The sequence below is a fragment of the Vanellus vanellus genome (assembly GCF_965231255.1).
Source record: "Vanellus vanellus genome assembly, chromosome: 6".
NCBI lineage: Eukaryota > Metazoa > Chordata > Aves > Charadriiformes > Charadriidae > Vanellus > Vanellus vanellus.
Window position 1 is genome coordinate 36,986,869 of NC_138911.1, and position 16,521 is coordinate 37,003,389.

Sequence of the window (16,521 nt, forward strand, 5' to 3'; positions counted from 1 at the left end):
ACAGAAAAGCTGCTCTATTTGGTAGCCAAGATCCAAAGTACAGGCCTTTCCCCTCGAACAGTAGAGCTCATTTTCTGTCACAGGGTGACGAAAAGACAACAGAGAACAAGACCACTTTTAGGGCTTGAAGTAGCTAACTGAAGATACTTTTAAGGAGTAATAAATCTTCATGGGGAGGAAAAGTAAAAGATTCACACAAATTAAAAATAGGGTTCTTGGACAGATAAGAGCCCTTAGGAGATCAGAAGAAGTTATTAGAAATACTGGTGGATCAAAACAGGTTTCTTAAAACAACTCTTATCAAATCCTACTAAATGTAAAAACCCTTTACCTTGGCGTAATAACAATCCTAATCGTAACAGACCGATCCCAAAGAAACACTTCTGCCACACTACTGAATAATCAGCATATGCCTGCAACTAGAAACATCTTTTTATGCAGGCACTTGGGCTTCAGTCCTGCAAAAATTTAAATATATCACTCTGGGTAGACCTACAGATCTGTGGAAGTCTGTAGAGTTTATCACACGCATAAAAGCTAACACATATTTATAAGTCTTGCAGGATAATTGCTTTTGGCAGAATATAAATAACATTGCTCTAATGTGTTTCAGCATCATGGTCTCCTGCCTTAAGAACCAGGCATTCTGGTGAAGCCTGTCATTCTTCATATAAAGACTGGCAGCTGCATAGCCCACAGAGACATTTAAACTTCTCTTTGCATTTTCTTTAAAGTTTCAGAACAGCATTTGGGCACTCTTTAAAAGTAGCAAGAAAGCTAACAAGTGAAGCTGATAAAAACTCTGGAAATGCTTTCTGACTAGTGCCATGGATACCACTGGTAAGACTGGAAGCAATTCTTAGACAAACTATCTATAGCTTCCAACACTTCCAAACAGTACATCAATTAGGCTGTAGAGTTTACTAGGTATTTTTCCAGAACCCAGTGCGCTGGCTGACAGGGCAATAACTCAATATGAGAACTAGTCTTAATAAAGGACTCTAATGTTCACTGTACTATCCTTCAATGAAAAAGCTTAAAAATCTGCTACAAGAAGAGCTTTCAAATAGCAAGACAGGCACCTGAAATAATTTTAGAAATTTAATGCCAGTAGTTTGCCTAATTGACTTTTAAATGCATACCTAAAACTAGGCCTTAGATTTCTCTCCTTGTCAGTCTTCTTTATCTGTTCAGCATTGTCTTACTGTCTCTATTGCCTTTCTTTTTAACTTCTAGCAAGGATAAACTTGAGCAAAGAAAGGGAACTTTGGTAACTGTCAATGCCATTGAGAGTTAAAAGAATGGTGTATATCACCTCCTGCAGTCACTACTGCTTCTGCAAGCCCCAGTTGGAACCGTCGATCTGTCTTGGCAGAAGCCCCAGTTCTAATAAGAAGAAAGGAATTAATATATCTTGTAGACATAGGTAGCTCTTACAGCAGGTTTACTTTTGCCCTTCCATTCCCCCTCCCCCCCTTAATTTCATTTGATACCTTCATCTCTCTAATCCTACCTTGAAAAAACAAGACAGCTTCACTGATGATACATCATCACGATTTTACAGCTGAGAAAGTGTTGTATGCAACAAGAACAGCCCTGGTGTAATTTACTTCTAAGAAATGGTCTGCAAGAAGTCCAACAACGCTAACAGCAATGAGGGGGAAAAAAAGTATTGTAAAATACTCAGCAGCTCTCTCAAACCCATGATTTCACATTTCAGTTTGCACTGCCCTGGCCCAGATAACTAGTTAGAAATTCCTTGCATTTAATTGATTTCTATTAAGCACATTTTGGTTTGTGTACAAAAATGCCAGATGGACCTACAAGTAAAGGGAACACAGATAAATTTTGAAGTATTCACTTAACTTTTAATCAAGAAATCTTTTGTTTGCACCTCAGATGTATCTACTGTAAAGTAGCATCTCAGAAAGTAGGTTAGATCTGATCATAAGAATATACAGTCTTTGAAACATAATTAGACTGCCCTTCTGTCCTGGTTTTCCTTTTCCTCCGCTGCCTGTCTCTTTGAAGAGGGGTAGAGGGGAGCATCTGTCGGTCCCATCTGGGGTCCCTCAGGTCCCCAGTAGTGGATTTTGGCCTAAACCACGATACCTTCTGATAGCCAAGGTGGAAACAAAGCAGTTTCCAAGTATTAATGAGCCAGCCCTGACTGAATGGAGACTGAAGGAAGGCAACAGGCGATCCTCTCCCCACTTCGTGAGGTCCTTGTTCAAGGCCGAAGCCCAAGAGCACCAGGACCTCCCAATCCCCTTTCTCCTTCTGCTAAAACTCTACTTTAGCATCAGAAAGCAAGCAGTTGACACTGACGTGACCATAAATTCAATGCATTTCCTAACAAAACTGAATTGCTAAATTCCTCCCTAGAACATCATGCTTACCATTTTATCTCATCACTTTATTCACATGGTTCTTCCAAGACAGTTTCAAGAAAAGAAATACCCATCCAGTACACAACACTGAAATACTCTGTTTAGACACTAAGAATAATTTCAAGTTCTAACACGCAAATGTGAACACCAAACCATACCAAGAGATTAAGACTGAATAATCTGGCATAGCAATTTCAATTTGCTTCAATTTATGAATGCCTGAAAACATTGTATTAAGTACAGATAAGACATCCAAAACTGAAGTGCTGCTAAAGTAAAATGAAGTCCTACCGAACAACCACATGGTGAAGTTCTCCACCAAAGAATCAAAAAAAAAAAGTAATATATTTCAGCTCAAACTTCCTGATAAGGAAACAGATGCATATGGAAGTATAGCACGTGGAAAAGTCAGAGAAAGGACGTCAACAAGAATTTTTGCCAGATCCTTTATAGCAATTCTTATGTTTTTACATAAAGCAATAGTATCTTAAGGCAATAGCAGCATTACCATCTTAAGATCATAAAATATGGTACTAAATCAGTATTAATTTGTGATGTCCTTGGAACATTTTGTGCAGATATTAATTGCATCTCTGAAGATCTTCAGTATCTCAGTTATCAAGTTTCCTGAACATTTTCAAAGGGAGATTTCCAGTCTCCCAGAAAGGAGAAACTGTAGCTGACCCCTCTGTAGTTTTCAAGTAGTTCCGAACTATCATCTGCCTTGTCACAAAAACTTCCCCAAAACATTTCAAACCACAAATCTGCTTTACCATTAAAAAGCAAACAAGTGAGCAGTTAAGTTCAGTGCATTTTAAATAAATCTACTCCCACTCTCCCTCATTAACTGATCTCAACTGTAAATTTGCTTTAGATGCTTTAAGAGGTGGCTATTAACTACATAGAGACTAAGTTATTTTGTGTGTCAAAATGACAGCACTGGTGCTATTTATTTAGTGAAACTGGATTTGTCTATGTTGGTAAAATGCAGGGTATTAATGGAATTCTTTTTATTTCTATTTTAAATGGCTTGGTACTTATGCAACTTTAGCTTATTCTGAAATACTTCACAGGTTGACAGAAAGGATCTGGAAAAAAAAAAAAAAAACAAACGCAAGCCCATTGTGAAGTTAAATATTTCAAATTATGTAAATAGTCTATCAAACCCCATTAAAACAAACTCGGCCATAGCACATATCAGTAATCCTACTACAAAAATTCATACCATTTGGGGGACTGGGCATTTAAAAAGTTTAGATTTACATCTCTTAAAAACACCCACAGAATTATGAAGATTTGCTTGTGAGTACCTGTGCCGATTTGAGCGACACAAGACTAATTTATCTTCTAATGCCTGGGAAAATTGCACTTTTAGAAGACTCTAGTGTCTTAATTTGTGAAAATATTTATTTCATAGCCAGCTACGGTATGTGGGTTTCAAGGCCTCAGTGTTTTCGAGTTAGCCAAGTGCAGGGATGAGGAGGAGCAAGACCTGGGCACTTTACCCAAGCTGGCCAACAAGATTATTTCATACCATGAATGTCATTCTATATAAATTAGAAAGTTTGCTGAGGAGTTCTGTCTGTCCCTTGATGGCTGCGATCCTAAGAACTTCTTGCCCCAGTACCAGATCCCTAAAGCCTTCCCTTCCTCCTGAAGTTGTTGCACTCGCAGTGTCCAATATTTTCTGATTGCTGCTGGGAGTACACAGCTTCCTGCTGATCAAATTGGCTGAGTATAATCCTTGTATATTTTATATTGGTATTAGTATCGGTTCTTTAGTATTATTAATGTTAATTGTCTAGTCTTATTCTATGAAATCTGTTTATGTTTCAACCCTTGGGTTTCCTCCTCCCCCCCCCCCCCCCCCCCCCCGCTCCCCTTCCTGTGTGTGGAGGGCTTATTGGGTGATAGAATTGTCTGAATGACAACAAACTGTTGTGGGTTCCTCAAACCATAGCAGTACCCTTTTCTGCAGTTTTACAAAGGAGCATCAACTTCCAAACCTTCAGAGCTACAAACATAATTCCATGCAATCGCATGAGCTTTCTTGTGATATACTAGAATAATGCATAAGAAAGGGTTAGAACAAGAAAACTTCCTACTTTTTGACCAGCATTGTTATTGCCAAAGGACATATCCCAAAGTCAAACAGAAGCAATTCCTGACAAAATTATTTGCTGAGCTATAATAAGAACTCATTATGGAAGAAAGCAAAAATAGTCCTTTGGAGACCACCATTTTATAGTGCAAATAAAGACAACAGAAGTTGCATCCTACTGAAAACACGATACAAAGAAACTGATGGTTTTGGTTAATGATAAAAGCTTGAACAGAATCTTTCAATTTAACTGTTAAGATTCCATTTCTCAGGAATCAAATATACCATTTTATTAAATAGACAAAATAAGGGAATATTTGTCTCAGGCAAGGAATATCAAAACTGAAAAAAAAAAAAATCCCCTCTTACCAAATACACCCTAGATCATAGATGTTAATGCTGCAAGTGGGAAATGACAGTTATGCTTTCTTCACTGTAAAATACCTAACTGTAAGTTAGACCAGAAACAAAAAATGTAGAAAGCAGATCCTTTCTACTGTAGGACACTATGATTTCTGCACTATCTGATTGTAATTGCCTTGGAAACAAACTGAAGCAAGTTCAGAAAAGCTGGCCAAAATTACTCTTGCCCTTGAGAAGTGACACTTGTTCCTTCCTTTGACATGTGACAGTTAATTAGGATCTCTCTTGCAAGTTCTCTACTGAAATGATCTTTTCCTGAAGCACATAGCAGAGATTTGGATCATCATGCCTTATTTGGGATGATACACTGATCAAAGCTCATTGTTTGCACCCTCCAGCTGGAAGGAGCATGAGAACCTTAAAGCTTACTTAAATCTTTTACTTCATCCATTGAGCTCTGGTTGTGGGGATCAAGCTCATGCAGTACAGATTTGCCAAAAGACAATTCTATATCTTGCAGTAGCTGATCAGGCCCAAAAAAAAAAAAAATCCAGCTGAAGTAACAGATTTGGTAAACTTATTTCGAGGTATTCCACAAGTCTAACCCATACATTTTGATTTTGTTCAGAAAAGAAGCTGTATCTATAGTTGTAGTTCTACGTCAGGAAGATTTGTTCACAAACGTCAAAAAAGTTGAATTTTCTGTGGTGGAGAAGTCACTCAACACATTGATTTTCAACATTTCTGTAATGTCTTCTCCTTTCACTGCCTGTGGGAAGCATTCTGTCTTTCTACAGCAAAGGAAACACATGTTTTTATTTCGGTTATGTTTTTGTTGTCCCAGAGTGGCAAAACCCAGGCTTCTTGCTAGCATTGCTCAAGGGTAAAACCCTGGTATTAAGACCTGTAAGGGTGCTCAGTGGGCCAGTCAAAATGTCTCAAACAGACATTAACCAGTGTCTTATTTTCCAGAGAAGCTTTTCAGGATAAACTGTATGAGAACACTAATACAGAGAAATGCTCAGAAAAATGCTTTCCAAAATGCTAAAAACAAAACCTACAAGGATGTGTCTCTCCAAAAGCCAACACACTTCAAAACACAGAAAGAGATACCACTTTCACCAGTAAAAAAAACCCCAACCAACCCACCAAAAAAAATCCAAACAAAACCACAAAACTAAATAAAGTAACTAATGCAAGAAAACTACAATTTTAAAAAGGTACAGCAGAGAAGGAAAGAGGGGAGAACCTGAAAAGCTCCTCTAATTAGACAACTAAGTCTATCAGTTTTCCTCTAGTTAACCACAACTTACTCCAGAAGAAGGATATTAAAAGGCCCCCACAGGAAATTACACTAAACTACAGCATTCATGTCTTGTTCTGGACTAGCTTCCTTGAATAGACCTGTTTTTCACGCGGAATTCAACTACTAGATGAAGAAGAGCTCACGTTTTCTATATTGCTTCAGGGGAGTAAGAGTGGATGTATTCTCCCTTTGCAGGCAGCCATGACAGAGACATGAAAGGCAGTGAATTCCTGCACTGTCAACCCAGGGAGTTCAAAGAAAAACAAACCTGGTTTTGTATCTGTGACAAACATACAACATGCTTGCACAAGCATCTCCTTTACACCGTGCAGAGCACCCTAAGTATACGACACAAGACACTTAAAAGCACGTGATAAGGCAACACTACTTCAGCTTCTTCTGAAACCATTTCCAAAAAGTCCACTTCGCCCCCCGCAAACAGCCTGAAAACAGAGAAGCATCGGAGTCCCATAACAGGATTCCCTCAGCCCGCGTGTAGCCAGGAGGCTGGGGTGCAGGTATGGTCATGGATCAATTTTCAGTGCCCCTGGCAAACGCTTAACTGATTCCTGCAAATCCTCCATTACCTAACGCGGGGCTGTTAACATGCACGATTCTTTTCCATCACCATAGTAACAAAGCACGTACATTTTAAGGTGCATATGGGGGCTCTTCTAGAGGATGTGTCAAGTTGAATACAGCTAAGACAATGTAAGATATTTTAAGCTAAACTCGTTCAGTACAAATACAGAAAGTATGAAAGTACTGTGCTGGAGATGATCACAGGACCGTTTAAGCAGTGGTTACACATCCATTAAAAAGTTTTCTGGAGGCTGAAAGAAGTAGAAGGTGAAACAACATTGAGCCAGGACATTTATGGGCCTTAATGCATAAGAACAGCTGTGTAATAACAGCCTGATTTTAGACGCTCTAACTTCTTCATGAACCACAGAACAGAACATAGTAAAACATTTTAAGGACAATACACTTTTACACTTCACCCATCAATTTCTAAAAAAAAAAAAAAATAATAAAAAAAAAGTAGTAAAGGAGATCTAATTAGAAAAACATATTTACTGATTAAGAAATGACAACCAACTGGCATTTTTGTTTCAATGAGCACTGCAAGTACTTTGCACTTACATGCCTGAAGTATGACACTATTCCTGTAGGATACACGAGTGACACCACAGAAACACAGGCTTAATTGTAATCCATATGTTAGGTGCCTCCACAGTAAATATGCCCATACATGTCAACAGCCTAACTGGCACTCTGTGACTAGCATGCTAGACACACATATCCCATAGTGGCATGACTTCTCATAACAGATGTCATTATCGCCTTAAAAGAACCAAACCAAAAGCAAGTTCAACATAACAAATGTATTATTCCCCCAAATAACTTCTCATGCTGTACTAGAGAGAGCTTCCAAATTGGGGGAAAAAAAAAAACAACACCAAACCCCCAACTTTCAGATAAGGATTAAGAAAATCACGCTAGCAGAAAGAATATAAGAAACAGCATGCTACAAGTCTGGATAGAATTACAGCAATATTACCAACATCTGAAATACTCCCCTAGTTAAAATCTGAAGATTAAAGACTAAAACCAGACTAAAATACAGAAACAAACAAACAAACAACCTAACAAACTTGTTAGAACATTGTTTTACTTTTTGGTATTATCATTTATAGAATTTTAGCGCTTATTAAGATGCCATCTTCAATTACATGGCACCACCTGCATATGATCAGAAGGTGCAGTCCTCCTCTCTGGCACAGGATGAGCAGCAAACGAGGCAAGGGGCTGAAACAAAAGAAAATGGGTGTTTCCTAGGATTGAAGTTTTGAGAGAAGAACCCAGGCAATCTGATTATATTCCTGGCTCTGCCTCATTATCAAAATAATCAAAATTCGTACCCCCTGACCACATGAATTATATTTGCACAAACAATTTCAGTTCTCAAGCATTTCATTTTGCAACTTTGCATTCCCTTGGCACACTCACTATGTACCACTGGTACCAGCAATCATAATTTCTTTGACAGCTTTTTTTTTTTCCCCTTAAAAAAGTGCAAAATTAAAGTAGGAGATAGCAACCCCATAAATTTTTGCATAACATCAGCAGCACAGATCAGTAGCATTTGAACTGTAAGTGGAACTTGTAACGAGATAGATAATTGCCCCCTGAAGAGGGCACAAACATACCTATGCCAAGTCTATCCTACCAGGAAACTTCCAATCTATTCCTGGTCCTAAAGGGAGCAAAACCCAGTGATAAGCAACAGTAACTAGAGCTTAAAAACATACAGGTTTGGTACATAAAGTCAGCCACTTAGAGGGATTAAAAAAAAACAACAGGATTTCCCATTTTAAATGTATAGGCCTCAACTCTAAATCCTGAATTAGCTTCTTTACACCTTTCAAAAATATGTTCCTCTTCAAGGCTCAACATATATCGGCCTCAATCACAGGCTTCCTATTAAGGCACGCTTTACTGGGATCCAGAGTAAGCATACCATGCACAGAAACAGCACAGAGTACTTCATCATGTCTGAGAGGCTGAAAAGTTTCTAGGAAGCTACATAAAAATGCCTAAATCAGAGCAGGCTCTGTACTCCCACCTTTCACTACCCTTACTTAATCCTTTCAAAAGGTTAAAGAGAGAGAAATCACTTCTGCCCTCAAGGTTTGTACTACTTCACCAAAACAGTCCTGCACAATTTCTGAAAGAAAAAAATCCCAGGCAGGAATCCTCACTGAGAGTTATATCTTACCAATTCTGGGTTTATTTAGGGAAGGCAGTCAGTCTCAGTAACAATTTTTAATAAACTTGACACTAGTTTTCAGTAATTACTTGGTTTATTAATGAAATTCTTGATACTTCTTGTTGCTACACTTGTTTACTCACAGCATTTGACTGTACTAAAACTGAAATAAATCAGTTTCATTTTTGCTTTGACAAACTTCAGTTAGCGTCGCAACTCGTCTGTTCAAGACAAAGAAAAAGGGTAATTGTCAACAGTTGTCAGATCATCTTAGGGAAGACCTATTTATTTGGTACTGTTTTTTGGTACTATTTTTCTGGAGTTTCAAAAAGAAAAAAAAAAACCCAAGAAGAAGAAAACAGGACAACTCTTCCATGACTTTAATGACGCCTGCTCTTGCAAACCATTCAAGCCAAACATCATCTCACCTCACAGAATTTCTTCAGGGGTTCTAAATAAGTGTTTGTCTCACTGTAGCAGAAGTACAGATTACAAGACTTCCTCACCTAACTAAAACATCACAAACAGCAGTCAGCACTCAAAATTTTCAAACACAAGAATGAATACCTCGGGGTGGGGGAGAAGAAAGATACCTTTACCACCTCATTTTTAAGACGGTTTAGATGTTTCAACAGTACATATTTGGGGAACTCTTGTGTAGTACACAAAAGAAAAATGTTTTCTTCTGAATGGAAGTTCGACATCAGGCAGCAATACAGAATGGAGCACAGTAACTGCCGAAGTGTCTATGACCTATTTTCCTTGTTTGAATTGAAGTATTTACTGTCATATGACAGTGAGTTCTTAGAGAAAAAAAATGCTTGTGATCTCCTCGCATGTATAGATGCATTTATCATCATTGTAATAATTTTTTTTAAAGTCCCAATAATTTTCCTCACCTTATTTGGAACATTACGAATTAGGGCCTGAAACTGTATGTAGCAAGTCAGTTATTACTTAAACTGAGCCACATTTATAAAAAAATTTAGTACTCAAAGCACTTAAACGCATGTTTTCTTGTCTCTTAGCATATCTAAAGACTTGTTCATCCTTTTTTGGGGTGTTTGTTTTTTTTTTTTTTAAATTCTTTTCCTGTCATATGTAAGAGAAAAAACAGTGACTATAAAGCACGGCATTTAAATAAATTAATATATACGTTCTTTTAACAAACTGATATCACAAACATCAGCATGAACATTATGTAAAAGATAAGCTTGAAAAGATGTGAAAACATAAGCACTTAAAATGTCTACTTACTTCTTACAAGTAAGTGCTGTTCTATACCACCGTCATCGTAGAGACTGATTCCTATTACAGATATTTTTCAAGTAGGAGTGATACCATGTTTATCCTGGTACCATATACCATAAAATATGTTACCATATACAGCATGATACCACCTCATGTATGAGAAAAGCCATAGGGAGTAGTGCCAGCCAACAGATTTTATTAGATCATAGTCTAAGCACTAGCAAAAAAAAAAAAAAAAAAAAAAAAATCTTCTCTTACAGAGTACAAGAAGAGTAAGCGCAACAAAGTATGTATTGCTATTGTCTTAAGTCTAGAAATATATCTTAATAAAGCATATCAAAAGAACATCCAGTCCCCTTCCTCCCCTCAAAAAAACCGAGCATCGCTAAAGATTGTACCTTCTAATACTTTTTTAGGTGTGTTTTCTAACCAGTCTTGGTATTCAGCAGAAAAAAAACGTTGGAAATAACGTTAATTGTTAAATTAAAATTTTGAATATTTGTACCATATTAGTCACCAATAATTAACTAAATACTTCACAACTAGAAGTGCTCTCAGAAAAAGGAATGAATATTTTCAAGGGAGAGAAAGGAAGAACAAATTTGGTATTTTCAGGGACCATTTAGTTTTTGTTTACAACCAATTCCAGCCATTCAGTAACTGTGCTAGTTCAAATTTTCTTGCCTAAATGTTGTTGCACATTAGAACAGAGAGGAAAAAGACAAAGATAGATCCTTTTTAATATATCCACAAAAAAACTGGGATCCTCAACAACATGGCAATTCCCAGCCATCTTTCAAATTATTTTAAGGAAACTGCAACGTGTTCCAATTGAGAAGACGAAGGGGCAGAAAGCAGACATTTGAACATTAGAACACCACCATTTAAGACAACATACATTGTATGCTGTATCATAGTCACTTTTCTCAAATAAGGAGAATGAAAAATGAAAGAGACAAAAGAATTCCCCCTTTCCTTTTTAAATTTCTGTCAATATTCTGAAAAGTATTTTTTGTTTCTGGTGTTTGTCATACACCATCATGTCATCACCAATGCATAGGATTTCTCCAGATATACACAAGGATGAGCAAATAACAAACAAAAATGCCAGTGTTTAGCCTAAAAACCACCAGGAATGCCCTCAGCTTTAATCCTGTGACTTCCGACCCTGTCAAGATATATTCCTTTCAAGAAACATGTCTACTGTTGAAACATACACTAACATTCTCACTGGTACTTTAACACTTCAAGAACATTAAATTTTGAATGAACAAACAAGGGAAACACTTGCCATTTTTTAATTCAACTGGTATTGCTGGCTCCAGTTATGCTGAAATATCCAGAAAACATTTTTCTGCAATACCAGAGTAATCAAGCTAAGCTAAAATGAACCTTTTTTTTAAATAAAAAAAAATCATAAACAAAACCCCCCTGACTACCAGATTACGTAACATGCAAATTCAGTTTCACCTTCAAAATAGTGTCACATAACCCAATGCCAAAGAGAGAGCAAGAAGCAGTTCATAAGATTGGAAAAGCCTCCCCAAGACTCTATAAAGAACAATTCCCCCAAAGAAAATATATTAGAATTACAATGTTTTCATATAATCAATCGGTTTAGAAGATGCTTTCCTAAAAAAAAAAAAAAAATAAAAAAAAAATCTTCCTTTTTACAAATTCCTTATGTTACAGGATGAAGAATTCCAAAGTCTATATATGCCCTTAACAGCAAAAAGAAAATTACCTGGCTGAAAAGTGTTAAAATTCTCCCAGAACAAATATAACCAAACTAGTTGGCTTTACTTTCTGCGATATGATTTCACGTTCACCTTTCAGTATTTGGGCTCTTAATACAAGGAATTCTGAAGCACAAATGAAGTATAAACAGTATTTTCATAAATACTGAAGGAAGACATGAACATACCAAATAAGTATTTTATTTAAAAAATGTAGTTCAGCTTTACTTTTTCAAATCAACACTTGAGGATGTTTATAACATCATCATCTAGAGGCTGTTAAGCACATCGCATTATAAACTGAAGAAACACGGAGTGTATACTAATCTATTAAATTATCTAGGGAAATGAGCATAAGATTGCCTATATTTATGTAGCAAAACAACAGGCATATGACAGTCCAAATCTGTAAAAATACAGTATGTAAAAACAAGTCGAACATCATTCCAGTGCACAAGTATTCCCTGAAAAAGAAAGGGGCCACCTGCAATACAGAGGAAAGTAAACAAGCCAATAAAGCAATGCTCCTACTTTTCAATAGTAGCAACTCAGACTCCATCTTAAGCCTGTCATCATTCATCCCTACTGAATGGAGACTACATAACGTAACAATTATTCTGTTTTACCTAACACTGAAATTCAGTAGTGTTTCTAAACAGCAAAAAAGGGATTTTGGTACATTGCTTGCTGACCTGCCTGCTTTGACATTATGTTAAGTTGCACGAACAGCAAATTGACCCACGAGTCCACAAATCCTACTAATTCCTTCATTTAAAAACTGATAGTATTTGAGAACACCACATTCTGTTCATGCTGACCACATTGATTGCAAAACACAGAGTGGAAAAATATAATTATCTGGAGATACAGAAATACTCTCATTTAACTAATATCTAACTGACAAATGCAAAAACATCATTACAAGAACAATGTAAAAATCACCAATGAAGACTAATCTGTGACAATCAGAATTTTATACGGCTGCCTTCTATATGTTCATGACTGACAAGAAACCTAGAAGCCCTTAATGCAGCTTTTTAATTAATCTTTCCCACCACCACTGAGAATTTAACGTTATTAACTGAGGTCAAACTGTAGACACCGCAGATACTTATATCTTACACCATAAAATGAAGTTTTATAAGCAAAGAATAATGCTCAATTACTAGAATATTCCTGGTAGCCACAATGACACAAAATGCATTGCAAAGTACCCGTATTCACCCTTATATGCCAAGAGATTTGTTAATGAATTCAAGGCCATTGATGTAATCAATTATCCTGATAAAATTAAACACAGAGAACTTTTAAAATATGATGAGGTTCAATTTGTAGATCTGCCCTATTTTCCCAAACTGTTTATTTGGAGTTTCAATCATATTTCCCAGTCATTTAAAGTGACACGCTTGTGCTCTGTGCAGAATCAACCGAAGAGGAACGATGACTCTAGCCTCATCAAAAATGAACCGAGAAGGGAAATATTTTTCTTATTTTTCTTCTGATATTTTAACAACCAAAGTAAAAAAAAAAATATATATATATTCTTTGAGAAAAAACACTGTTTATAGTGCTTTGTAAGGTTATACACATTTAGCTCTATAACAACAATGACTTTAACCAAACACTGTATGTGAGCCTTCCTTTCTCATTTTAAATAAAGATTAGTAATCTTTCAGGTATTCTCTTAGGTAGCACTAAAAACAAAGCCTCTTCCACTCCGCGAATATATAATTAAGGATTACCTTAGTGTAATTTGTTAAGATAATGAAATAGTGTATTCACGAGCAGTGAACATCACCATTTTAATACTGGCAACCACAAAACAGTTACATCAAACAAATAAATTGTCTGCTTCAGGGATCCTTCATCACTATTGATTTGATTTTTTGAAAGATTTCAAAATATTTAAAATCAAAGTTAATACACTGACCTCTTAACAGTTCACGCCATAATAAAAACATTTCTCTGTTATTCTGATATTTCAGAGGATTCTTCAGCTACGGCATAAGTTAAAGAGAAATGACGATAGCTAATCTGCTGTAAAGTTCTCAAAAAAAAACAGACAAAAATGAACCACATTGCTGATCTCTATCGATTTAGTAGTCTTCACTGTTACCTGTATTTCTTAATAGGCAACATTTTCAGACGTCTCATTGGGTATGACCGACTTCCTTCTATACTATGTCGATATCTTGCAGATGTAAGACAGTATTGTTCAATAAAATGCAAATTACCCCAAATGGATTAACATACTGGCTTGAAAACACGTTCGCAATAATGAATTTGATTTTCAACATTTTATTTCTGAGTCAGTATTTCTGGTGGGCAAAATATTTCAGCGTTTTCTGAATAAAACTCTTCCCTGCTTAAACGTCAGGCGGTACAGCGAGAAGGTACTTCCGAACTAACGCTCAAACATTAGGAGCTAATGAACAAACACAAACCATAAAAACAACTCCCCCCCCGCCCCCGCATCTTTACAGCAGCTTCCCATGCTCGCAGCCATAAGCCCTCTTTCCGCTGCCCTCTCCGATAAACCTGCCGGCCTGGCCGCCTCTCCCTTCCCATGCAGGTCTGATCTGCCAGGCTGCTGAATGCAGACACTGTACTGCACTGTGAATGGACAGCCAGGTATTTTATGAATGGAGCGGATCACGTGCTCCCAGCACCTCCCCGAGCTGATATTTCCCACATAACTGTGTCAACAAGCAGCGAACAGCACATATTAATACAGCAGGTCCTGGAGACCTTCCTCCGCCAGCCGCTGGCTACTGGCTGCTCCTCAGCACAGCAGCAGCAGCTGCTTTAGGCACTGGGCAGGGCAGGTTTTGCCGCAGGTCAGCGGTGATGACAGCAGATTTCCGCCCCCCCCCCGGTTATTTTTTTTTTTTTTTTATGAATGGAGATTGTGGTATGCAAATGAGAGCGATTCACAAAAAAAAAAAGGAAACATGGCGGCGGCCCCGGCCGCCGGCCCCGCGGGCGCCGCAGCGACTCCCTCTCTCTCCCTCCCTCCCTCCCTCCCCCCCGCCCCGCTCCGCGCCCCGCGCAGCTCCCGGCCCCGCTGGGCTCTGCCCGCGCCGCTCCCCGGAGAGCGAACCGCCCGCTTTTGGGAAGTGCCCGGGAAGGTGCGAGGGCTGCGCCGGGAGGGAGGGAGGAAGGCAGCGGCGTGGGAAACCCGACCTCCCGCCGGAGGAGAGCCGACCCGCACCCCCCCGCGTCCGCCGGGCGGCTGCTCCCCCTCTCCGCCGACCGGCCGCCTACGGATACAGCGGGCGCCGCGCTGCCTCCCCACCGCCATGGCCGCGGCCGGCACCCGCATCATTCATAAAAATCAGCCTCGGCAACACACCGACATCGCAAACCGGAACGCTAAAGCCCCGCCGGAGGCTGCAGCGATCAACCTTAAAACTTCCCGATCACAGAAAAAGTTTCAAAATACTTTATATTTGTTTCCCAATGCCATAAAGAACTCGGATGTTTCCTGACAAATATCTCCTCCGACCCCAAATGTATTTCACAGACGGATTACATGCAGGGCGATGCAGCCGCAAACATACACTCTCCTCTGGATTTCTTCCAAACCAGTCACATTAAAAATATTAAAGATCCTTGAACTGCCCCCTTCTTTAAAAAAAAAAAAAAAAAAAAGTCCCAAGTGCTCATTAAAAGGAAAAAAAAAAAAAAAGGCTTTAGGGTAGGTTTAAGCTGTATTTACACTGACTGACTCATCCAATTAAAATTCAGGAGCAGTTTCCTGCAGGATGAAGCTCCCACACACTAGTTTCCATGTGAAATATCTACAAGTAATAGGATATTATCAGAGGTGGTACGTGCCGATACCTCTCTGGGCACTCCAAACCCGTCCTCCCCCTCCAAGACACCATCGTTACCTGCACCGTTTTCTACCAGGCTTTAATTAAACCACGCTTTTCTGTCCGCTGGCTCGCAGCCCTTCTAGACCGAGCTCCTTCACAAAGAGGGAGCTTCTGGGCTTCCATGTACGCGAGCAGCAATGCGCAGAAGGCGCAGGGGGAGGCCAGGACACGATCGTGCGCGGCCAGCGGCCCCCGCGGGGCGCGGAGCCGGGTGGGGGGGGGGACACGAAACGGGGACGCGCCGGGCCCCGGCAGCCCCTGCCCGACCCCAGGGTGGAGGGGAGAGCCGGGGGAGGGGGACGGGGACGACGACACGGGGGGAGGGGGGGTGGGTGTCGGGACTGGCCGCTTACTCGTTGTTAGAAGTCGCCGTCTCTTCGCTCATTTTCTCCTCACCGCGATCCGACAGGGAGACGGAGCAGCACCGACGCAGGCAGGGCGCAGCCAGAACTCACCAGAAACTTCACCATTGTTACCCCCCCCCGGCCTGCCGCCCCCGGCCAGGGCACGGGCAGGGCCGTGAAGTGAGGGATAGGGAGGGGAAGAGGCGGGGGGGGAGTGGGGGGGGGTGGAAAGCGATCTTTATCCTGGAAACACGAAATCCCGTTGTCCGGCGCTGGAGCGTATTTCCCCCTGTCTTTAGAGATGATGATGACGATGATGAAGAAGAAGGTGGTAGTGGTGGACACAGCAGCAACAACCACGGATCTTCTGCTCTTCAGCTGC

General features: G+C 39.5%; 1 protein-coding gene across 1 annotated transcript in view; it reads right to left on the bottom strand.

Moving 5' to 3' along the window:
• Positions 1 to 16,281, bottom strand: part of SPRED1 (sprouty related EVH1 domain containing 1) — a 59,353-nt gene extending 43,072 nt beyond the window's left edge. The window contains exon 1 of the mRNA XM_082485334.1: positions 16,149 to 16,281. Coding sequence (XP_082341460.1) covers positions 16,149 to 16,180 — 32 coding nt within the window. The 5' untranslated portion in view covers positions 16,181 to 16,281. The remainder of the gene's footprint in view (positions 1 to 16,148) is intronic.
• Positions 16,282 to 16,521: the final 240 nt, after the last annotated feature.